Below are 23,773 nucleotides of genomic sequence, written 5' to 3' on the forward strand. Positions count from 1 at the left end.
GTTTTCCTTTAACAGCTCATTTTTGGGTTCAGCAGGAATGGGATAGGTTCAATTCTCCTGGGGAAGTGGAGCTGATGTGTAGCAAACACAGCCACATTTTGACAATAGCTCCTCTGGAGTACCTGCTGTTGTGAACTGTCTTCCAGAACAAAAAGCGATTTTAGAAATTGTTAACATGGTGCTTCTTCGATAAATCTACTTTTGTTATGGAGTCAACAATCCTCATGGGAAGCCACACAAAATGGCCAGAAAGAAATACCATGTACTCATCAAATTCCCCATATTAAAAAAGGCATTTGAAATCAGTTTGCTCCAAACCAAGCAAGAACTGCATCCCAGTTTAACATGACTACCAATCATTTAAGAATGCATCTTTATGTTAATTGGTGGAATTTGATCTATGGGCCATCCCTTAATCATAAGAGATCCCTTACTTCTCCAGTAGTTGTGCAAAAGTCATCCCCACGGCAAAAGTGGTGGGGCCAGTCTGGAGTAGGATATGTGAGAGAGCTATCAGATTTTGATCAATGAAATGAAGATAGGCACAATATGAAACACAAGTCTGCAGGCCTCTGTCTGGCTTAAGCCAGCAAGTGCAAAGAAATTCAGTCTTGCTGTCCACTAAAGCTCTGGCACAGCCCTTTGACATGACTGTGTAATGCAGCAAATCTGTTCCTCGTCATCTGATGCTCCACCGAGACCTCTTGCTATGTGTAGCTGAGAGCTTTGAAAGTCCTTGCTTTTGTTGGCCTCTTATGAAGTCCCTCAAAAACACAGTTGATTTGATACTTTACTCTGCTGTTGCCAATTATGCTGGTTGTTTTGAGATAGCAGGGATCTAGTAGCAGCTGGTGTAATGGTGGATTTTGTGTTAATGCAGTCAGGGTAGCAGGGCAGCAGTTGTACTGCCTGTGGAACTCTTGGCAGGGAATGGGCAGGACGAAGGGATGACCACTTTGCTCTGCTGGTGTCCAGGGAGAAGGGAAGCATGGACGAAGGTCTCTACAGCCCTTCTTGTGCTGGAGAAGCCCAAGCTGTGGTCCTCTTACTCCTTGGGGCTTTGGGGCAGTTTCCTCATCCCTTACCCAATGGCCTCTGGAGCTTTCTTAATGCTAGGTGGCAGAATAGGAAGCCAGGTGCCTGTCCTAGAGCTTGTGGCTTGGGGCATCCCAGCCAGTGAGTACTAGATGTGCTCTCAGCGTTACCCCCAGCAGATCTGTGCTCACTTTCATAACTAAGCAGTTAATGAGGAATGGAGTCATCTTCTCCCCTGTCAGAAACTTTGTATCTGGTCTTTGGATGCCTCATACAGCCCCTAATTTGGGAGAGCCTCCACTCACTCAAAGCAGGGATGCACAGATTGGCACAAACCTGAGGCTGAAGTATGGGCAGTAGTGGCATCAGACCTGGGAAGAGGTAGCTCTGGACAGATGTCCCGAGTGCTTGTGCCTATGTTCTTCACCCCTGCAAAGATTTCAGAAAAGGACATGGTATCCATGTGCATCTCATGGTAAGGCAGAAGCACAAAAGTGGAGGGATGTGCAAGAATCACCCTGGCTTGAGCTGGACTCTGAAACCCAGCTGCAATTTCTCAACAGCACAAGCGCAGATGTCAGACATCGATAAGATGGAGGAAACAAATGTTTTTGCAAACTGGGAGAAAAGAAGACTCAGTGGAAATGCTTCATTCCCCTTCTTACATGATTACATCCACAAGTAGTCAGGAAGCAATGGTGATTTATGTCTTGAGTGCGCAGTAAATCACTGTGAGAGCCCATGCCCTGTCTATGTTATACTCACTGGGAATGGCCTCTGGCCACCAACAACTCAGCTGCCAAAGTTTTCTGTCTCTGACAGACTCACTGGCAGTTTGGGCTTGGATGATGAATTTTTGAAATGTGATTGTGCTGTAAAGCTGGCTCAGAGAATACAAAGTTAGCCAGCCCATGGCTGGAGATGATAGCAGGCCACATAGAGAAGCAAAGGTACTGATGCTCAAGATATGATGGCTGGTGGGATGGTGGCACCCATACATATGTGCCTTGCTGAGTTTGGAAAAGTGCTAAAGGAATGAGGGCTTGATATTTTGGGAGGAGATATGCCCAACATTGTAAAGATACCCAGGAACAGACATGCTAACTTTGCTGAGTGTGTTGGGCAGTCTGGAGGCTCTCTCTGTCACGAGGGATTAATGCACTGGATGAAATACAGTGGCCCATGGACCTCTCCAGGGGTATTGTACAGGATAGACTAGGAGACTAACGTGAATCTGGCAGTACAGTGATTCCAGTGCTAGTGCGATCCCTGGGCAAACCCTGTGGGCAGCACTGCCCTTGGGGGAGAGGGAATCCTGCTCCCTGCAGTCCCTGGCTTTGGGCTGCGGTGTGTAGGGTGTTTCCTGCCAGCTGCCCTCCAGTGAAAGCACAGCCTGTTGGGAGCAGTACCCTGGGTCTCAGAGTGCAGAGCCTGGCTAGAGGGTTCCGGAGAGGCGGGTAATGGGCACTTCAGCTTAGAAGCTGCTAGGCTTTGAAGGCTGCATGAGGTATCTATAACAGACACTCAAAACACAGCACAGGGTAAGGTACAGGTGTCTAAATCCTTCCTGGCCTCCGGCTGCTATCCCAGGGTCCTATTTTGTGTTAACCAGCCAGCCCTGTAAAGATGTGTTGGGTAACCTAGGGCATCTCAAATGCTACCGGACACCTTTGTTGAAGCAACTGAATCCTTCCCAAAGTGGTTTGCTCAAGATCACATATAAAGCCTCTGTGATAACTAGGACCCAAGCCCAGACCTCTTCATGGACTATCCACATTTTTATCACTGGAATTTACCCTCTCTGAAGAATGAATATATCCACATAGTGGGTTTGGATGGATTTATTTCTTTTTTCTTTTCCTCATTTTTTAATAATTTGACTAGCCAAGGGTCATTAAAGTTTTGCAGTGGATAACAAACATTTCTCCACAGTGTGTGTCGTGTACAGGGAAGGAGTCAAAGTCTTTTCACCTAACCTTATTATGCTTTCTCTCTTGTTTCAGCCCTTGATGCTATTATGTCTTCAGTGCTGGGTTTTGGAGGAAAATGCACATACTGTGCATTTAATATCTGTGTGCCGAGTCTCACCCTAACTGTGTGGGCTGCTTTGGGTTGTTTGTTCTGCTATTCGAGAAAACATTCATGTGAGCCTTCAGTATGAAAATCATGAGACAGAAAAGGAGGAAGAGAAATCCCTGATTGAAATAAAATACATGGGGAGGTGTGGTTTAGGAAAGCAGCCTCATGTGTGACGGAAGACCTGATGGAAGTGCCAATAAGACAGTCCATACGTTCCTCTGGCATGCAATGGGTGCAGTAAGGTTTTCAAACCAGCCATTTAGTGCAGGGCTTTCTGGGGTCTCAAAGATTGCCGTGCTGCTGGAGAAATAGCTGACAGTGAGGAGAGCCTGGGATCTCAGCTCTCAGTTTGAGAAATTAGTGGGCCACTGAGAGAAGTAAGAAAATTAGAGGTCTGGGATGAAGACAGAGGAATAAACTGAATTTGGAAGCATGAGCTCAACAGTTTGTCATACTACTTTGGATGAGGCTTGTATTGAATAAGAAACCTGGTGAAAACAACTATCTGAAAAGAAGTGAAGCTGCTCAGATTTCTGCTTTATAAGTTTCTCTTTTGATTTAATCCCGCTCCCCATCCGTTCTGTGAGTGCTGTGTCCGGGCTAATGAGGCCCCCTTCATTCTCCTCATTTGGGCAGCCATCCGAAACCTCTCCTGTCGAGAAGGGCTTTTTCAGCCCCAGATTCCTGAGGGATCTAGGAGCAGAGAAATGCAAAGTTCAGAGGAGCAGCAACTACTTGTGAAAGTTAATGAGGGGAAATGAACTCATTTGTGATACTTGTAAACTTGAAACCCAGCTACCCCAGAGGGCTGGGGCATCCAGCTGGTTGTAACACAGATGTACTGATCTAGGAAGAGGTGAGCTGCTGACTCTGGAGAGCCTGACTGTGCGCAAAGCCCTGTTTCTGGTTTAAATGGGATTCCTTTGAAAGAGAGTCCAAGTCATGATAAAAAAAAACTACGTGCCCTTTCCAAACATCCTGTCCCATGGCTTGGATGCTGACAGCATGCTTTGTATCCCAATGGTGCTTTGTACTCTCAGCTTGTGAAGCGCTCTGAGCCTTTAGCCTGGCTTCCTGCTGTGGGTGTCCTTAATGGAACAGCACTGATTTACACCGGTCTAATCCCTTACCTTTGCAACAGGTATGGCAGAGCTAAAATACTAACAAACTGAAAAAGCTTCATAGCCCACTACTCAGTGTCTCGTGCTTCATGTAACTTCATTGCCACATTACATTTCAGCAATTTAAAAAGCAAACATGGAGCAGTCAAAGACACATGTGACTAAACTGTACTGGTTTCCTCCCAGTCTTCCCCTGAGCAGCATCCCCCTCCTATATCCCTTTCTCTTTGATGCCTAAAAAGCCATCTATGGCTTTAAATAAACTATAACTGGGGACACGACTCTGCTTGATGTCTGGCCTGCAATGGAAGTAAAGTGTCACTTCTAATTTTGTGTGGGTGCAGAACAAAGATGCCTGTGACCAATCCACTGTACAGTGCACTAGTTTTGTTTGAACAGGGAGCTCTGGTGAGAAGCATGTTTCAAAGGGCTGGGGAAGCAGATTTTAAATGCTGTCAAAGAGAAACGATTTTACCTTTTCTAATTCCCATTCATGGTACCTTGTGTTCCTACCTCGTGGACGCTGTGCAATAACCTTGCACAGTAGAAAGAATAAGGCAGCTGGAGCAGCATTGCCAAAGCCTGCTCGGCTTGGCGAGGCTCTGGCCCAGGGCCTGTATTAGCCCATGTTAAGTCAGCCATAGTGGCTGCACACAGGGCTGTTCACAAATGGAGGAAATGTAGAAACAGGCAAGCAAGTAGGCAGTCAGCAGCACTTCTCATTTACAAACAGCAAAGCCTAACCACATTTGTCTAACCAACTTCAGTCACTGTTGTCAATATCAAATGAAAAAGCACTAGGTCTCTATGAAATAATACTGTCTGTGTAGCTGTTGGCACAATATTTTTTCAAGAAGAGTGCAACAACCAAGAAAGGGCTCTAATAAAATTAGTCCCAGATTTACTATGAATAGCTTAGCCAGGTCTCACACATGCTAGCAGGGAAAAGCTATTTTCCTATCAAATAACAAAGTGGTTGAGTAAGGAGCTGAGATAAATTGTTGGGATGACTTCCAGTTGTAGACTGTGGTGAGTAAATGAGGTAGGTCATGCCTCCCCGACAGCCTGGGTTTCAGTTTCACATCAGGCAGTTCTGTATTGCCGTATCCATCTCTTCTGCACCATTTACTTCTTATACTGTATGTGCATCCTTCCCTCCCCCCACTTCCACTCTCCCTTGTGCATATTTAATCATAAAATCTCTCTGCCATTCTGGTTCCTTGTATTTGACATGTGCTTTATCCAGGCTTCTGCCCCTGGGAGCTGGTCCTTGATGAAAAGGGACAAAGCAGACCATCAAGCTATCATGCTTTGTACAAGGCATTATTTTTTCCATCTGTCAAAATTAAATGGCACTTGGGATTTTCCCTTGGCCTGTCAATATTTCCACAAAATTCAAGGCTATCTAATGAAACTCAGGGAAAATAGTTGCACAATGACATTCACTTGCATGTTGTCATGGTGTCACATAGCTCTGTGAAAACATATTTTTTTTGGCTTTTTGAAGATTGATCCACAAAGAGGATTATCATCGCTGCTCACTGCAGCCCTGTCACTGCTGCTGCACACATCTACCTCAGTCACCAGCCTGCCCAAATAGCTTACTCTGTCATTCAGAGTAAGCATTTTTAGCATCAATTTAAATGTTTGACATATAGAAGGCATTTGGGGTGTCCACAGCCTTGGCCTTGCTGGACCTCTTGCTATTGGCTCTGTCTGGGACAGGATTTCACCACTGCACTCTTTCCAGCTAGAGGTGATCACTGTGGCCTCCCTTTCCTATGAAGGTTGCTTATCTCTAAAATAAATGATCATTTTTTTCCAGGACGTGAAGGCTCAAGGTTTTCTGCTTTTCCTCCCTTCTCTGAGCTGTTTCTGGCCAACACAGGCAGCATGTGGAATCAGTTCAACTCTTTTCTCTCTCCCATTTGATTATGCATACCCCTCTCTTCATTTTCCCACTGCAGCAATGAAGACAGGGATAAAATACAACTGTTCTCCTGTCACACTGTCACCAAGGCAAGAACAGACACTGAGTTTTTTAGCTACTTTTTGGCTAAAAGCAGTGGACAGTCAAAGCTTTCAAGAAGAGATGCTGTGTCCCTCAATCAAAGGCACATGCTCAAGTGCTTTCTTCCTCCCATTTTCAGTCTTGAGGGAAAATTTCAGTAGCAGACACAGCTTTTAGAGACACATAGCCAACTGCAATAAGACTGAGAAACACAGGGTCACACATATCCTTTCCAGGCTCATTTCTCCCTACCTTTGCCATGACCATGTCCATCCTTGCTCCACCTGCCACTTCCTTGGCCACCCTCTGCAGCAGAGCCATAAGCTCCAGATGGATGGCTCAGCCCTGCCACCATGTGCTGGTGTTTTTTCTGGTCAGAGAGCAAATATAGTACTCAGCTCACATAGCAAATGATGGTCTATTCCTTCATAGCTGATGGATGAAGCACACGGATATGGAGGAATAAATATAGAATTCTCATGATTGTCTTAAATTGCGTGTGTGTTGAAAGGAATTGGGGTGGTTCTCCTGGAGCAGCAGATGGCAAGCCCGCTTGGGGATAATACTCATTGGATTCTTGGTTTTGTGGCCACTGCTCATAGAGATCACTAATCCTGTAGCTTGGCTGCTCCCTGGGGGTCACTAAATGCGTTGTTTTGGATTTTGGAAATCAAGCACAGTATGTGCTAAGTGCTCTAACAGGAAATTCATGTGCAGTATCTTAATATGTATTACATCTCAGATTCTTGACAAGACAGGCAAATAGATGATGAATGTAATTTGTCAGTAAAATTCAGCAGATATATCTTCAGGGTTTAACTCAATATCAAAGCAAGAAGGCAGCGCTGAAAGTAAAGCACTGAAAATTACATTCCTCAACTCTTTTCCATCAAGTGATAATTATTAGGTAAGTAATAATGATTTGTACCAATGTAGTCAGTACAGAGTGATAGTTCCCTAGGTTGTTATTTGGGTTTATGGGTAGAGCTTGCTGTAAAGTGCACAATGAATACTATGAGATTATTGCAGTTCTGCTCTGTTTTAACAGGTCAGAGTAAGGCAGTTCTTGCTGGATGGTTTGCGGGCTTTTCAGATACCAGTTGTGCTAGGACAATGACATGGTTGCTATTTTAGGCACTGGGTTACTTGAATGTGACTTATATTTCTATTTGCATTACAAAACCTTGCAGCCTTTTCCAGCAGTTATTAGTCTGTATTATAACAACTGTGTCTAGCTGTCTGAAAAGCAAAGTCCTGGCAAGCAGAAATATAGAGTTGCCAGGCTAAAAGCAAAATACATTAAATCAAACATCAATATTTATGACACAGTCAGTAGTTCTTCTGAAATAAACAAGAAGAAAATCTTGTGAAAAAGAATCAGGAAGGATGGAAACACTAGTGAGAGACAATAAACATAATATAGTTACAATATAAAGCTCGTGTAACTCAGGGCTCAGTTCTTCTAAGAGCCCCGGCACTGTCACCTGTGGCTAAGCAAAGGCTTCAGACAAATGAAGGGAGTGGTGCACTGCTGAGCAAAAGAAGTGTCTGCAATTCTTATTTACAGCTGGCACCCAAATAGCATGGCAGCTGAGGCACTATTGGATTACGTAGAAATGGATGGAGCCACATATACGAATCTCTTAATTGTTGAGTTGAGAGTGAAAGTTACATTATGAATCCAAAATATTTATACTAGTACAACTCCTATTACTATTCAAAAACATTTTCATTCTGCTTTCGGAGACAAAAGACCAGACAAATATATTGATACTTGTCCAACATATTTTATCATTATAAGACTTGTAAACCACATCCTAATTCTCCCAAAGTGTGGGTTGCACACCCTGTCACTCCAGGGCAGCATGGGGGATAGTGGGAATAGTAAACAGTTAAAAAGTTTCTGTGTCACCCAGGGCAGGACCCAAAATTCAGTTCAAGATTTTATTTTTTGGTTCCATGGCAATCCAAGTTCTATTTCACAGCTTGATGTATTAGTTAATCAAGAAGGAAGAATCTTTATGTCCTGATGAGTAGAAAGTTTTGCTTCCTCTTCTTTGTTTATGAGACTCCAAACCAAACCAGGATCAGTATTGAAGACCAGTGACGCAGTACTGTATTGCGCAGTGGGTGACACTGTTCTCATTGGTAGAAAATACAGCTTCATATCCCTCTGAGGAGAGGAAAGATGCATCCGTGTCTCCTGTCCTCCTGGTTAAGCGTTACAGTCACTGCACTGCTGCAGACATGGGACAATAGTTTTTCCCAGGTAAGGGTGATGTGGAAAATCCCATCTTTTCTTCAAGCTGTGAGAAAAATAAATGTTCTGAATTGTTATTTTGCACCCTGATGTCACCTACACTGTGTGGATCTGGCTCGGGTTGTCCAGGGAGCCATGGTGGCAGGCAGTAGAGGAAGGTGCAGCCATGTACTCAGCAGGTGGTGTAACTCCATCCCACTTGTTTCTGTAGGAAATGAGGTTAAAAGCTGCTTGTGTGGGGTGTGTATGTGGCTGAGCAGCACCCTGTAATCACAATAGGAAGAAGAGCAGAAACCTGTAATAATCTTTACCAGCAAGTACCTTGATAATTGGTAGCTACATACTGCATATTCAGGACCTGCTCTGTTATAAACAAGTTGCAAGCAGATGTAGCTCTGGTGGCCTTTACCTGGGACCTGTCCCCTGGTTCCAGTGTGGCTGGGCAGCCTGGGGCAGAGTGGAGAGTCACTTTTCATCAGCCACCCAGGGGCTGTGCACTCAGGTAGCCTGGAGGTACAGAGGAATGGCGCCAGGAAGACTTTTCTCTGCAGTGAGAAAAAGACATTGGCTGTCATGGTGCTGCTGCCATGGAATTCCCCCATGCTTGGATCGCAGTGTATAGAGGAAGGGTCCACTTTCTCCCTCAGGTGAACATGTCACAACAGGCTGGAGCAGCCAATCTGGCCTAAGGAGCACCAGGGAATTTTTTTAAATCTTCTGACACAGCTGTGGAAGCTTTTTCAATGTTAGCTCCAAAATGCTTCATTGCTACAGCTGCAGTGAAACTGTAGACTCCACACCCCTGGAAGCATTCAAGGCCAGACTGGATGGGGCTTTGAGCAACCTGGTGTAGTGGAAGGTGTCCCTGTCCACAGCACGGGTTTGGAACTAGATGATATTTAATGTCCCTTCCAACCCTAACCATTCCATGATTCTATGAAGCTGTGATTCTATGAAACAAATACTAAAAGTATGGGAAAACGAGAATGGTTGCCCAAACCAGCCTTGCTAGGGCCTGTGTGCTAGGGCTCTGTTTCTGGAAAGGAGGGTGTTGGGGCAGAAAAGGAACAGACACCAAGAAGGACAGACAGCTGTGACATTGTCCTCAAGGCTTGCAGCACACCTCGCAGCTGCTTCAGCCAAAAGTTAGTTACCTCCCAGTGGCAGAGCTCAACCATGATGACAGGCACACTTCAAAACTGGTGGAAGAACAGCACTTGTCTTTTAGCAGACACTCATTAATTCTGGTTTAAGAAATGAGAGTATGTGGGGCATATAATTGAAGAAAGAATATGGTGCATATAATTGAAGAAGAAAGGCCTGGCTTGTAGCAAGCAGAATTATTGTGCTTCATGAGCTGATATTATGAAAGGGCCCTGAGTCAATGATCTTTTAGCCTTGAAAAAATATCATACTCAGTGAGGACCCACTGAGAATGTGGGTCCTTGGCCATGTGAAGGCACCTATGTATGAGGCTGGGTGTGGGAAATGGTCTGAGACCTGATAGCAGAATCCAGTTCATTGTGTGGCAACATCCCCTGAGTGCTATCCCCAAAAACCTCAAGATTTTTCTTTTATTGCATTGCATTGCATTCTAGTTAATAATTATTTTAATAATACATGACCTGCTTTGTCTCTTAGAAATACAATTTACTTACCTCCCAAATGCCAAGAGGCCTTCCTCTACCCTAGTGTAATAAGAGGGGAGTTGTGATTCACAAAGCCAAGTGGTTTTCATGATGGGCAGTGCATATCTGAAGCCTTCAGAATGCTTTTGACAATCTCACTTCTAGGCATGAGTGTGCTATTAGTTACTCCCATTTGCATTTTTTTTAACTTTACTTTTTGTATTTTCCATTGCTACGAGCATCTGCAATATGTTCTACATTGCTTGTGGTAAAGCAATGCACATTGCATGCGGGTGGCAGCTAGAAAACCAGCCCAGAGTACAGTTACTGCAAATGAAAGGCTTTCAGGATGATATTATTACCTTGAAGTGTGTTTACTGCCTTTCATTGTCCCTCCCCACTGCTCCAACTCTGATGCTTCCCCTTCTGGCTCCTCAAAAATGTTCGGCCCTGCACATCCAAAATATACTCAATTTTCTGTATCAGAGTATAATTATTTTTTATTGTATAATTATTTTTTAGTGCTCTTTCTCCCCAGTTTGCATCTCCTTTCCTGGTGGCAAGAGCTACCTAAATTTACAACATTGACTTCATAGCCCCAGAGTGTGTAGCACAGCATAGACCGGGATGTGCAGTAACAGGCAGGAAAAGCTGGGGTTAAGAGGAACTGGGAAGTGCAAGACAGGCCCTCCCTTGTCCTGCTTCTGTTTCCAGATTTTGTCAAAGGGCTGCAGTGTCCTTGGTCTGTCTGTCAAGGCCAAAACAGGGACAGACCAGCAATGCAACTGCAACCCAGCCTTTCAGGCATGCAAGTAAAAGAAAAAGGGAATACCCGTGCTAAGGCTATTCCCTTAAGAGTTTTAAAGCATAAAAGCTGAATGTTAAAGTCAAAACCAGCCATTACAAGGAGCCTGGCATGAAGACTTCAAGGCTGGAATTTGGTGTACGACTGTCATTGAGGCCACTGCCTGCTGAGGACATGAAACCCAGCTGTGGTGAATTAAGTGCAGCAAAAGTGACATGATAAACACGCAAGCTGTATCATGTGCCCAGTGTATGCCTGCCATTTGAAATGTATGGCAGGTACATGGGAAGCAATGTACCTTTCTTGTCTTTCCCTTCCAAATTTCTCTTTCCTTCCTCCTTTTTTTCTCCATTTCTCACATTTCATAGAATCATCATAGAACCAAAAAATGGCCTGGGCTGGAAGGGGTCTTAAAGGTCAGCTAGTTCCAACTCCCCTACCATGGGCAGGGACACCTTCCACTACACCAGGTTGCTCAAAGCCCCATCCAATCTGGCCTTGAACACTTCCAGAGATGGGACATGCACAACCTCTCTGGGCAACCTGTTCCAGTACCTCATCACCCTCATAGTAAATAATTTCTAATCTGAACCTGCCCTCTTTCAGTTTAAAGCTGTTCCCCCTTGTCCTGTCACTACATGCCCTTGGAAAAAGTCCCTCTCCTGCTTTCTTGTACATCCCCTTTAGGTACTGGAAGGCTGCTAGAAGGTTTCCCTGGAGCCTTTTCTTTCTTCTCTGGGCTGAACAACCCCAACTCTCTAAGCCTATTCTCACAGGAGAGGTGCTTCAGCCCCCTGATCATCTTCATGGCCCTCCTCTGGACCTGCTCCAGCTGCACCTTATGAATATGAAAGGTAACACCAGTAAGGATCTCCAGGGTCAGTTGAGTTGTCACCTCTTGTTGCCAAATGGTGGGGTGCTTGGAGTTGCCCCTTCCAAGGATGGCCAGCTCCTCTGAAATGGGTGAAGTAGGCTGGAGCAGCCTGTTTTTAGGATACCATGCAGTCAAGTGGAGCAGGAAGGAAAATAGATGATGAAATAATGGCACTGAGATTTCCTCTCAGAAGAATGCCATGGTGTTCTGCTTCCTCCTCTTGTGTCAGGTCAGCAGAACCAGTACTGGGTCTTATTTTCTTCTTTCTTTCCTTGAGAAGGTAAAATAGAGGGGAGGGAGAAATATTCATACTGCTCCTGCTTAAAAGCTAACTTTTATGTGGTCCAAGTCAGCTTTGAAATTGAAACCTCTCTGGGATAACGAAACAGAAGAGACTGAGTTCCTGTTTAGACTGATATTATTTGGCTGAGGGCTGTCTTTACTCAAGAGTAATTTGGGAAAGTGACAGACAGCCATGACCTTGATTTACTTTGTAATAGTTTGGGTTGCAATGGAAGAGTATTGAAATTTAGATTTTTTTCAAAAATTTCAGGGACATCATTAAAGAGGAGGACTTTTCGTTCTTCCTTTCAGTACACTCTGTAATGTTAAAAATAGCAGAGGATATAGATGTGTGACATTCATCTACTGACTTCTTCATGTCTGTTATCAGACTTCATTGCATTTAAAGACTGGTCAGAGCAGGAAAGTAGTCCAGGACTCTCATCTTACCTCTGAAGGATTCTCAAAATGGGAAACACCCATTTATATGATAAAATACATTTGTTAAACTGTGCTTGTGGGAGGCATAGTACTAGATTAAAGAAGATAGTGGAAATTCTGAACAAGGTGCATTTGCCATGGCAATTCATATAATATGGAGCGTATTCTGCCCCATTTGCTTTGAAGGTACCCCAAGCTATATGCATATATTAGGGCAGTGCTGCTACTTGGTGCTCATTAATTTGAGCACTGATCTTCAGCTCAGTCACCCAAATACTCAAAACAATCTGCAATCACCAAGTAGAATGGTTAGATAATATCAGTATAATAGGAGGGAAAATGATGGGAGAGCTGGGCAAGCTTCTCTCTCTTCTGACTAGAAGAATTTCTGCCTCTTTGGGAGTTTTTGGAGCTCTGGATGTAGTTTCAGCCCTAATTTATTTCTGTTGGGTTCTTTCCACCCCCCAATCCCACACTTTGTTTGCCTGTTCTTTCTTACAGGAATGAGTTTGTTTGCTTTCCTGAAAAAACATCTCACAACCAGGAATGAGAATGGAACTTGTCAGGTCTGGGAGCTGTTATAACCAGCCAGCAGTCTACGAACGTTCCTGGCCAATTAAAAAAATGCCATTACTTAGGAGAACCAAAGTAAAATGAGAAGGGCATGTTAAAAGGTTTCTTCAGGGGATAAAATCCCTGGCATTTGAGCTCCAAAGTGCTGATCCATGAGAAGCAGATTTAGGAAAACAGAAACACTAAACAAATTGTCACATTAACCAAAGAAAACGAAAAAGTAAGGACTTCTTGCAGATTTGTAGACTTGCTCTTTACTCTCTGAAACACTTTCTACCTTTTCAGAAAAGCCAGAGGACACTCTTCCCCTCTCTCAGGGAAAGGGGACCACCACTAGCACAGAGCCAGTCAGCCAGTAAGTTCCCAGTGGAAATTTTACCTGGCTGTCCTAAATGAGAGTGGTACTGATTAAGTTTTTGGGGTTTTTTCACCTTAAATTTGTAGGTACTTAATTATATAGAACATAATCAAATTATTCTGGCAAATTTGGGCAGGGAACTCAAAAATTATGGGAATTGGATGCAGGGGACAGGTGGCAGCAAGTTTGCCTTTTTTCCTTAGGAAGCTGGGTTAAACACTTCATTTGGAAGTGAAATACAGGGATTTACCTGGTGAATTGACACACTTCTTTTTTGTCTTTTAATCTACTATATGATGTATAATCAATGTTTCTGCAGAGATGTTATTGATGCTGCTACGTGTATGTAGGATCCCCCTTTGCTAACAACTGTGATATCCCTACCAGAACAGTTATAAAACTGAGGTTTGATTAATGAGTGATGGCAGAGGACATGCTCTTCTATATTTATCTGAAGGTTCACATTGGTAGAGCTTCAAAGATGGTCCCACACCTCTGTCCACCAGTCATCGCTCCTCAGTCTTAGGCTCACACCTTCCTGTGCCAGAGACCTGTGCCTTCTGCATGCCCAGAGAGGATGAGTGCAGTCTGGCAGAGCTGTGGAAAAGAAGACCTGCATGGCCACTTGCTAAAAGATGGAGAGGGAGATTAGTGGAAATTCTGTCTTTGATGAGTGTGTAAAGTTGTTCTGTCCCAGATGACAGGAGATGTCAGGCTTTTAACCCTGGCTCATTCAGAAGGGCTCTGGTGTTTGATAAGAATGTGTTACCAGCCCATGTGCAAAACACAGCTCTGAAAAATAAGGGGGAGGGAGTTATGAATAAACCCTGAGGCAGGATTTTTACTGACTTCTTTTGACTTCCCACTGACTCCCTGTCTCTAGCATGGATTTTCTCTGGGACCTGATGCACCAGCATGTTCCTGATTCAGAGGGCTGATGGGGGATTCATGGCTGAGTTTACCAGTCTCCCTCCATGTAAGACATTTCTAGCTTACAAAGTACTGTTACATGACATGCCACTACACCTTTTAGAGGAGCTTCCATGAGTTTTGTGAAGCCTTTACAGCCCTGTGTCAGATACTCATCTCTAATCAACACTGCGGCAAGGGTTATATTTGTGTCCAGACTGTGTAGACAGCACACAAACCACTCTGAGCACATTTGCTAATACAGTTGTATCATAGGATCATGGAATTTTTTAAGTTGTAAAAGACCTCTAAGATCATTGAATCCAAACGTTAACCTGCCATTGCCAGGTCCATCACTGCACTGTGTCCCTAGGTGCCACATCCACACATCTTTTAAATTCCGTATCCCATCAGTTCTTTCACTTTTTGCAATATATTATATGTCTGTGGCATTGCTGGTAGCAAGAGATCCAAAACACACGTCTGTGTTTATGCCATCATGTAGCTCTGTGTCTATATAACAGGTACGCGAAGGCATATGTTATACATATGCATGTGCACACAGACTCCTCTCTCCTGCCAGTGCTGTGGCTGCCGCCGCCGCTGCTGGCTGCCGCTGCAAGCATGGGAGCGCGCAGGGAAGGCTGCCGATCCCGGGAGGTGTCGTCCATCCCTCGCCTCAGCGGCGGCGGTGGGGCTCACCCCAGCCACTCTGGTACCCACTGGCTGCCCCGGGGATGGTCAGGCACAGCACAAGCCCCCGCACTATCCCAGGAGAGAAAATGCAGGTAAGGGAAAATAAGGTGGCGGGTGCCCTTGGCAACGCACAGGCCCTGCGCTGCGACTGGCCATGAGCTGCGCAGCCACCAGTCAGGGGTGTCTGTAGAAGGCCCCCTTCAGTGATGCTGATAAGGCTGAGGAGAGTGGAGGAGTGTTGGGAAGCGTGTGTGCTGGGTGCGCTCAGCCTGGCTGCTCTGTAGCAGATGGGAGTGCTGGCCGAGGAATTTTGCTGCAGCATCCTTCCCAGCAGTTAGAGGAGGGGAATAAACGGAGTTGAGAGGTGAATAGTGTGTACCAAGGGAGCATTCCAGAGGGACCTGCTTGCTGGTGATGCTGGTGGAGCCTGTGGGGATAGAAACGAGACCGATCTCACCCTGCAGCGGGGTCTCCTGGTCTGCAGCAAGCGCAGGGTTATTAAATCCAGATGACACTGTGTAAGAGCATAGTATTTTGTAAGAAGTGACAGTTGTTCAGGAGACAGCATCGCCTGGGTCCTCCAGATGACCTCGTACCAGGTAGCTCTGCTTGGGATCCTTTTTTATTACAGAAGTGGAGTTGGTGTCTGATGATGTCACACTTGGGGGGAGGGAAATAAAAAAAAAGATAGATTGCAGTCCTAATGCAAGGAGGATGCAGCAGCAAACCACAGAGAGGGTCTTCTCCTCTAAGGAAGATGAGACGAAATGCAGAACCCCTTGGGGGGTCTCTCTCTCCCTCCTGCTTCAAAGAGGAAGACTGTCTGCCTTCTGTAGAGCTGGTTGTGTAATGCATTATACATCGCGAGGTTAGACCTCTTCTGATTTCTTAATGGAAAGGCTATTTTATTTCTCAAGTGGGTGCCAGTGGGGATTCTCTAAGAGCGCATAGAAACTCATCCTCCGTCCCGCACTGACACCGATCTGCACAGTCAACTGCAGACCGAGAACTTGTCGAGGAGGAGTGAGGACCAAATCTGGAGCCAATGCAGGGGGAGAGGAGCAGCCTCAGCTTTTTTAGCAAGTGAATGGGGAGGGGGAGGAGGGTAGTATGAGCAGTGATGTCATTTTTAACTGGTTCCTCACAGAGCTGGGGAGTGAAGTTAGAGGAAAACCTGCAGTCTCAGAATGGCTCTCAGCCTTGACTGGAGACTCTAAATGACTGAGGGTCCCCACAATGGTAATTAATTTTCTTTCCTATGCAGAACTGTTCTGTTATTTTGGGTCAAGCAGAGGGCATTTCTTTTCATTCTCTTTCTTTCTCTCTCTCTTTCTCTCTGCTTTGAGGGTTTGACTTTTGCTATTGCCTCTGGTTTGTTAAATACCTTGCAGCTTTTTTGGAGTTTTTCCTGGGTAGTTTGAGAATTTTTCTCTAATGTGGCAGTCCATGTCATTAGAGGAGAGAGTTTAGCATGTAGCATTTCTGCTACTCATCGGGAGGGGAGATGCAGAGGTTGCCAAGCACACAGCATTCTGCATGGGAAATGTACTTTTAAAATCACAGGTGGAAAGAAGGGGACTTGGCTGGCATTTGTTGCTGTAATGGATGGCATTAATGTTGCTTGTAAGAGGCAGAAAGACTTCTGGTCAACTATGTAGATAGAAATGATTTTTCTTTGGTGACAATTTCTATGCTTTTGATTGCCAGATTTTTATTATGAGCATTTTAGTTCCAGTGGAAGTGAATGGAAAATGTCAACATAAGAGATTCTGGCTATACGAGACAGTATATGTATGTATAGTTCTTCATGGCATGCATTAACCACTTGCGTGCTGCTCCCTCCCCTGCACTTGCCCTGTTGCTGTCTTCCATAGAAATCAGTGGGCTGCCAGACTGCATTGTGGACAGTCAGCACCACAGAGGGTTATTCTGTCTCTGGTTCCTAGAATCAGCAGAAGTAGTCAAGCAATTTTTAGATAAATAAGGTTGTCAAGGGTAAAATGTCTTAGCCAAAATGGCAGTCAGTGAAGAGCATTCCCAATTTATAGTTTCAAGTATTCAGCTACTGGTATCACTGGTACAGTTTGGGTTTGTGGTTGTTGTGATGCTGCTTGGTGCAAAGGCAGAGGGTGTAATGCCAAGAGTCCAATTGGCTATGGAAGGCTCATAACATTTCTGTATGGGCTCCCATTTCCCAGTGGTGAGACTTGCTTGTATTTTCATCCAGGAAAACACTCAAGATAGCTGAAGAAGCCAGACCACAATTTTGCTTACTAGGAACTTGGGATGTGCATGTGATAGCCACAGACCTTCTGGTAGTCTGTCATGACAACTGTGAGCTTAAAAATGGGGGATCTGGGCTCAAGAATGAAAGAGTCTGAATAGAAATGGAACATTGTGATACCTTCAGGAATGTTCCTTCAGGAAGTTCCTGCTGTTGATGAAGGGTTGAGGAATCCATTGCTCCCCTTGAGAAAGCTCTTACTGAAGAATAGCTGGGAGGAACAAGCCCCTCTTTTACCAGCTATTCTGAAGATGCTGGCAGCCGTCACAGGGGCCATTTTGAACTCCTCCCCCTGCAACATGCCATGGTGCAGAGGAAGAGTAAATCTGGCAACCTCTTCTGCCAGTCTTCTCAACGTTAGCCTTAGTGTTGGAACATGTAACTCAGAGATAAAAGCCAGGCTTTAAAAATGGCATGTTCTTATCACTGTGGTTTTCATCCAGATGTATGCTTGCCTTCACTGATAGTGCTTATGTGGGAGCAGTGTGCCTGGCAGGTGGAGGGAATGGTTAACAGGCTGTGCTGAACTAGTCACCACGGCATATGGAAGCTTTCCATCTCTCTAGTGCCAGGCTGAATCTGCTGCTCTGGATAGGCAACTTTGTTTTCCTGTGATTTTAGCATGGCACCCTTCACCAGCAGGAAATGAATGCATTTTTAGGAGGGCAAAGAAATGTGCATCTGGAGTAAGCAGAAACTCATCCTCCTCTTTAGGGGCCCACATATTCCCACTGCCCCACCTGGAGTGAAAACTAGTTCTGGTTTTTGGGCCACAGCACCAGGCTTTTTTGTCTCACCTCAGTTCATCTGAGGTGAGAAGTTGCAAATTTATGGCACTAAAGATTGAGTCTGATACCCAAAGAAGAGGGGAGCTGCATGTGACTGCAGAGGGCATGCCCGCTTCTGCAGCTTTCCCCCTTAGGAGCCAGCTGACTTTGCAGCAGGGAAGGTTAGGAAGACCTTTCCAGGCACAAAGAGGAATAAAGCACTGGGACAGGCTCCTATGGAGCTTATAGGATGCCCTTCTTATAGGCTTTTTAAAGCCTAATAAGAATAATAAAATTGGGGTGAACTAAAAATACTTAGTCCACTTTAGAGCAGTGGAATTAGCTTGGCTTTGCATTTTGGCATTTTTAGGACAGGTTCAGTCACATATCAGTCAAAATTCACTATAGGAAGCATCTTCTGTGTCAGGAGGTGGCTGCCTAATTTCCTATTAATTTTAGCTGTGTTTCAGAGTTGGAAAAGTGACGGACCAGACAATTCTCTCATGGTTCCTTCCTGCCCTCCATTTCTACTGCAATATTAGTTAGCCCCATTGAGCTCCTACCACCGAAGGGACGAGAACGGTTCAGTGCCTGAGCCCATTCAGCTGTAAAACTTTGTACTGCTAACTGTCAGCAAAAGCGCTACTGATGTGTCAGGGATGGACATGACTTAGGAAATGGGAACCAGTGCACAGACATGATTGCAGATGTTGCAGCATCTTTCTGGACTTCAATGAGCTTTGAGTCTTACCATTAGTAACTGTGTCTGCTTATACCAGGTTCTGAACAAAACTGCATTTGGGTTGGAGTGGTCTCTTGGAGAGGGCTGGGGCAGTGAACCATCAGGGAAACAGACTTCACTTGAGTGATGTAGTTGACCACTGCTCACGAGGAAGCACATTTTTCATACTGTAACTGTGATACAGTAAGACTTTCAATCTACAGTGTAATCCTTCTATATGTTTTTGTGGTAGAATTTACTTACTGTTTCTGCTGTTCTCATCTTTCATGGTCTTCTCAGGGGAGGACAACATACACTCCATGAGAGTGAATTCAAGCTAATAGGTGTGTCAAAGAGGCATTTTATGGTGCATGCAATCGTAATCAAAGTTACAGCAGTAGATAAAGAGGACTGAGGCTGGGTGCCAAAAGCCAGCACAGGAGGCGAGGAAATAATTTTCAAGGGATGAGATCGCATCTGTCCTAGGAAAGAATCCTTATCAGGGATGCAGAGAAAGTGTGAATAGCTCAGTGTGAATGTGTTTGTGGGAAAGGAGGAAAAGAAGAACTTCCCAAATTTAGCAATGAGTTCAACTCTATGCACGTGACCAAGAAACGCTAAGGTCAAACGTCTAATTGCATTTATGCCATTGTCATCTGAGTAATTATATTTCCCCCCTGGCATTTCAACAGGGTAAAACTGAAGTAGGTTTGGACTGCTGTAGTCTGTTAAGTCAGAAACTAGGTAACCTCCATGGCTTGTTTGCAGGGCTGTCTCCTTTCCTTTGGGCTCACTTGGTAGAGCAGGCAGTGGTTATAGTCCTCTGAGATACTTTTTTTAGGCTACTAGTTTTGGAAAAATCTATGTAATCTGGATATAACTATAAAGCACTGTGCTGTTTTCTGCCAGTGATTGAAGGCAGCGAGGAGAAGGCAGTGGGAGAAAAGGTGAGTTCGGCACAATCTCTTCATGTTTCAGGAAGGACCAGTGTTTTCTTCCAGATTTGAACAGCAGTGCTGCACATGATTCACCTCATAATGATAATAGTATATAATCTTCGTAATAGTGATAATCTTCATATGCAACTGCAGATTTCAAATTCCTCCCTGTTTTTAGTGCAAATTTCGTTTGATGGCATCAGAAGACTTTTTTTCATGTCCCTGCCTATTTACCCCTACCTAACCTCACTGCTAGCTAACAAATTTTTGATAAGAGGAAAGGTGATGCACCAATGTCAGAATATGCAGATTCATGTCTCACAGTTGTACCTCATTTCTCGTGTACCTGACGATTTTTATTTTTTTTGGCACAGCATAAGCAATCAAAATTTATCATCCAAATTAAGACTGTAATTATATTTTGATAAAGATCTGGCAATTCAGTGAGAATGAAATTTAAAGGGTTGCCGGGATACAGATGACTCTGGATTATGGGGAAGCGTTTGCATGTGGAATACTAATAAGCCAAGGTTGTTCAGCATCCTTATCTAGACTTTTCCAATAGTGTCTGATAACACAGACAATCAAGTGCTTGTTTCTTTCCTATTATCTGGCAAAGTGATTAAAGATACAGGCTACCTTTTATGAATGAAAAGGCAACATGCTCGACATGGAGTGACACAGATATGTCCCCCTGTTGGTACATAAGAAAAGTGGGAGGGGTAGAGAGCTGACCATGGCCACATTATTGAACCTTCCAAAATAAACTTTTCCTGAGATTTCCCAGGATCTTGGGCATGCCAAGGAGCCTTTGTGGGAGGAGTGAGTGCTTTCCTGGGAGGTGTGAACCCTGCCTAAGGTGGGTGCTGCCAGGACCCTCCTTTTGCAGAGACCGGTCCCCACTGGGGAGGAAGAGCTGGATGACATCTTAGGGTTGAGTGTGGGATATCCAAATACACCAGAGCTTGCTCTCCAGGCAGGATGGCCACAAAAGTAATGGCACCATAGAGGTAGGGGAGGTGACAGCTTGATTCAATCCATAGCTGCCAAAGGGAAGGTCCTGGCTCTTGTGCCAGTCCAGCAGATGAGTAAAACTCAACCTCAGTGCTGCAGTTTGATGAAGGAAAAGCTATAGCACTTTCTCTCTTTTAAATGTCTGGTCTGTATGTGACGTTAATTAGTTATTATGGAAAGTTATTGCTATTCAATAATGTGGCCTGCTGACAAGGTATTATCCACTGCCTGTGCTGTGGCAGCACTTGCAGACCTTGGAGGGATTTGCCTACTGTGCTCCTGATAGCCTGCAGCCCTGAGCACTGCCCTGACCTAGCTGATATCCCATGCCTGTCTCCCAGGGTTTCTGCTGTGTCACTGGCCAGCAGCAAGGCTAGTGTGTGCTTTGTGCTATCACATTGCTACAGCCCTGCTCTAGACTTCCTGCTTCAAATATGAGCATGGTAAGGCAGGATGGTAAGGGAAGGATCAATTTTCCCTTGCACTTAATTTGTCCCAGACTCCTTCTCAGCACCACCCTACCTAAGCCTTTTTATTTTCAGTGTCTAACTCCAAATGCTGAGCCAAGCCTGCAATAATTATTGTAGCCTGTTCATCAGTGGTTTAGGAACTTAATTGTAGCACATGGTTGTATTTTTACTACAGATCAGAACAATTCTGTGACTTTATGGCTTTTTCAATTAACTGTGAAACAGTGAGTGTGTCATATAACAACATAAAAAAAAAAAAAGATATGTCAGTTTCATCAAAACAAATGGTTTTACTTCCCTGCTGAACTGAATTCCTCCCAGGTTTTTGGTGACTAAATTTTATTCTCGAGATATTCTTTCATGATCTGTAAGAAAGGGACTTGACTTGCACTAGCACAGTTTGAATGGCAGGAAGAGCAGATGTGATTTAGGAGGCCCAGGTTAATGAGCATTTTGGGAAGGCAGAGTACATTGGAAATGCTGCAGCTGTAATATGAGAAAAATTACTGTAATACCTTGAATAGCCTTTTAAACATAAGGTGTGCAGTGCTTAAATGGTAGACTCCTCAAATTCAACTTGCACAAACAGTAATATGCTTTCTTTCTCTTCCTGTAATGTGCATGGGCATGTGATACTGGTGTCAGACAACTCCACAACTGCAAGGCTATAGTCCAGTCCAAACCCTGTGATTTGCTGTAAGCTTCAAGACTTGCCAGAGCAGAGGCTCAATCATTGGATCAGTGTCTACAGGCTGGGTCTAGCAGTGCCTTGGGAAAAGGATGCTGTCCACATTTCATCCTGGAAATGTGTCTTCAGATCCCCAGGTCTGGCACTTATTGAAGGCCCAATCCTGGTTCTTTGGAGCAGTCCAGGACTATCCGGTCTTACGTCCTAACCTGCATTTCATAGTTTATCACTCTTTCGATGTTGAAGGAGTTCAGCAAATACCTGAGGGGAAACTGGTTCTCCCAGTTTTGATAAAATCTTACATCTTGAGTTGTTCTATTTCCACATATAAGTGTCCCTTTCTGCCTTGGCAGTGCCAGGTGTCTATTCATATGAGGCAAAATTAAAAAATAAATAAACCTGTAAGTTGTACATCACTGCATAAATGTATCATAAAGTGTTTAGCCTATTCAAAGATTGGCTGATGTATGAATCTGGTTTACTCCAGTCCCATTCTCTGAGTTTGAACTGTGTTTCTGCTGAACTACATGTGTGATTTTTACATTTCGTGCAGTTTTTCTTCTGCATTTTCTATGCTGTCTCTTCATAACACCTACTGGTAACTTTTAGGAATCCATCTTCTCTGCCCTGATCCTTTCAGTTGGCCTTGCTTGTTTTCCAAACCAGTCATCCTGCCCTGGGTTGGCCTCACTGCTTTCTCTGATCCTCTCTGAAGGAAGGTGATTCCAAGACGTAGTCAGCCTGCGAGTCCCAGGTTGTTTCCCGTACCAGCATCATGGTGAAGTCTCCATGGTATTACTGGAAACTTCTTTAGAGTCAGGTAGAGCCCTACCTTCGTATTCCGGCAGCTGTTTAAACAGAGGCGCTGTGCAGTTGATGGTACCTCCAAGAGATGCAATAAACTTTATTTCTATTATAAATTGTAGTCTGTGGGCTATCAGAATAGGATTTGGCAAACAAAGCAACCCTGAAGAGCTTGTGATCCCATGAAAAGGGTTTCAGCTTTGCTGGATGAAAACTCCTATTTCCTGTGAAGAAGCATTTACTCAGTAGGTCAAGTGGGGAAGCTCAAGGTGGGGAAATAGCAGTCAATGAAGCTAAGAGTAAAAACTGTAGTGCCCTACACTTTAAAATTTCTTTCATGTAGTCTGAATGTAAAAGGTTGTGTTCCCCATAACAAGTCTGAATGAACACAAGCTCATTTTCTTCACTACTTATTTCTGCTTGTGCAAAGGTATGGGACGAAGCTCTGAAAAGAGTGTTATCTTTGACCCGTAAAACTGTGCAGCCAAAGCCATTACTGCCATTCATCAGCATAATCTTTCTGAAGAATATGGGAGTGCAAGGAGGAGACTGACTGCTAAAATGCAGTTCTGTCAGCATAGCTGCAGCCACTTTGCCAGTATAACATATTGTAGAAAGACAGAGGTCATTTTGTTGCATTAAAACCTGAAGAAGCTTCATAGTTTGAGAGCAGGAAATGACCTCAAATAACACAGCCAGAGTTAGCTAGACCCTGAATTATTTTCGTAGGTTCATTACCTCATGTGCACAATACACTGCCTTGTATCAGCTCACGACCTCCCAACACTATCTAGAGAGTTCCTGCATGCAGTGAGTTGTCAGATTGTGAGATATTATGAATTTGAAGCTTAGATATAAAATTAGAAGCATGAAATGTGGCCATTCTGTCTCATGTTGATAGAAAGAATAGCTTAGAATAGGGTAAGGTAGAACAGAATAGAATTAGAGTTAGAATTAGACTTAAGAATGAATAGAATAGAATAGAATAGAATAGAATAGAATAGAATAGAATAGA

At 44.2% G+C, this 23,773-nt stretch overlaps 1 protein-coding gene across 3 annotated transcripts in view; it reads left to right on the top strand.

Annotated features, from left to right (window-relative positions):
- Positions 1 to 23,773, top strand: part of NHS (NHS actin remodeling regulator) — a 260,175-nt gene that overhangs the window by 193,196 nt on the left and 43,206 nt on the right. Inside the window, exon 1 of one of the 3 annotated variants that reach the window (XM_027688882.1) lies at positions 16,217 to 16,311. The exons of the other annotated variants lie outside the window; for them this stretch is intronic. Coding sequence (XP_027544683.1) covers positions 16,290 to 16,311 — 22 coding nt within the window. The 5' untranslated portion in view covers positions 16,217 to 16,289. Of the gene's footprint in view, positions 1 to 16,216; positions 16,312 to 23,773 lie in introns of those variants that run through there. 3 annotated transcript variants of the gene reach the window in all.

The sequence above is a fragment of the Neopelma chrysocephalum genome, unplaced genomic scaffold (genome assembly GCF_003984885.1).
Source record: "Neopelma chrysocephalum unplaced genomic scaffold, ASM398488v2 Primary Assembly neopelma1_76, whole genome shotgun sequence".
Lineage (NCBI taxonomy): Eukaryota > Metazoa > Chordata > Aves > Passeriformes > Pipridae > Neopelma > Neopelma chrysocephalum.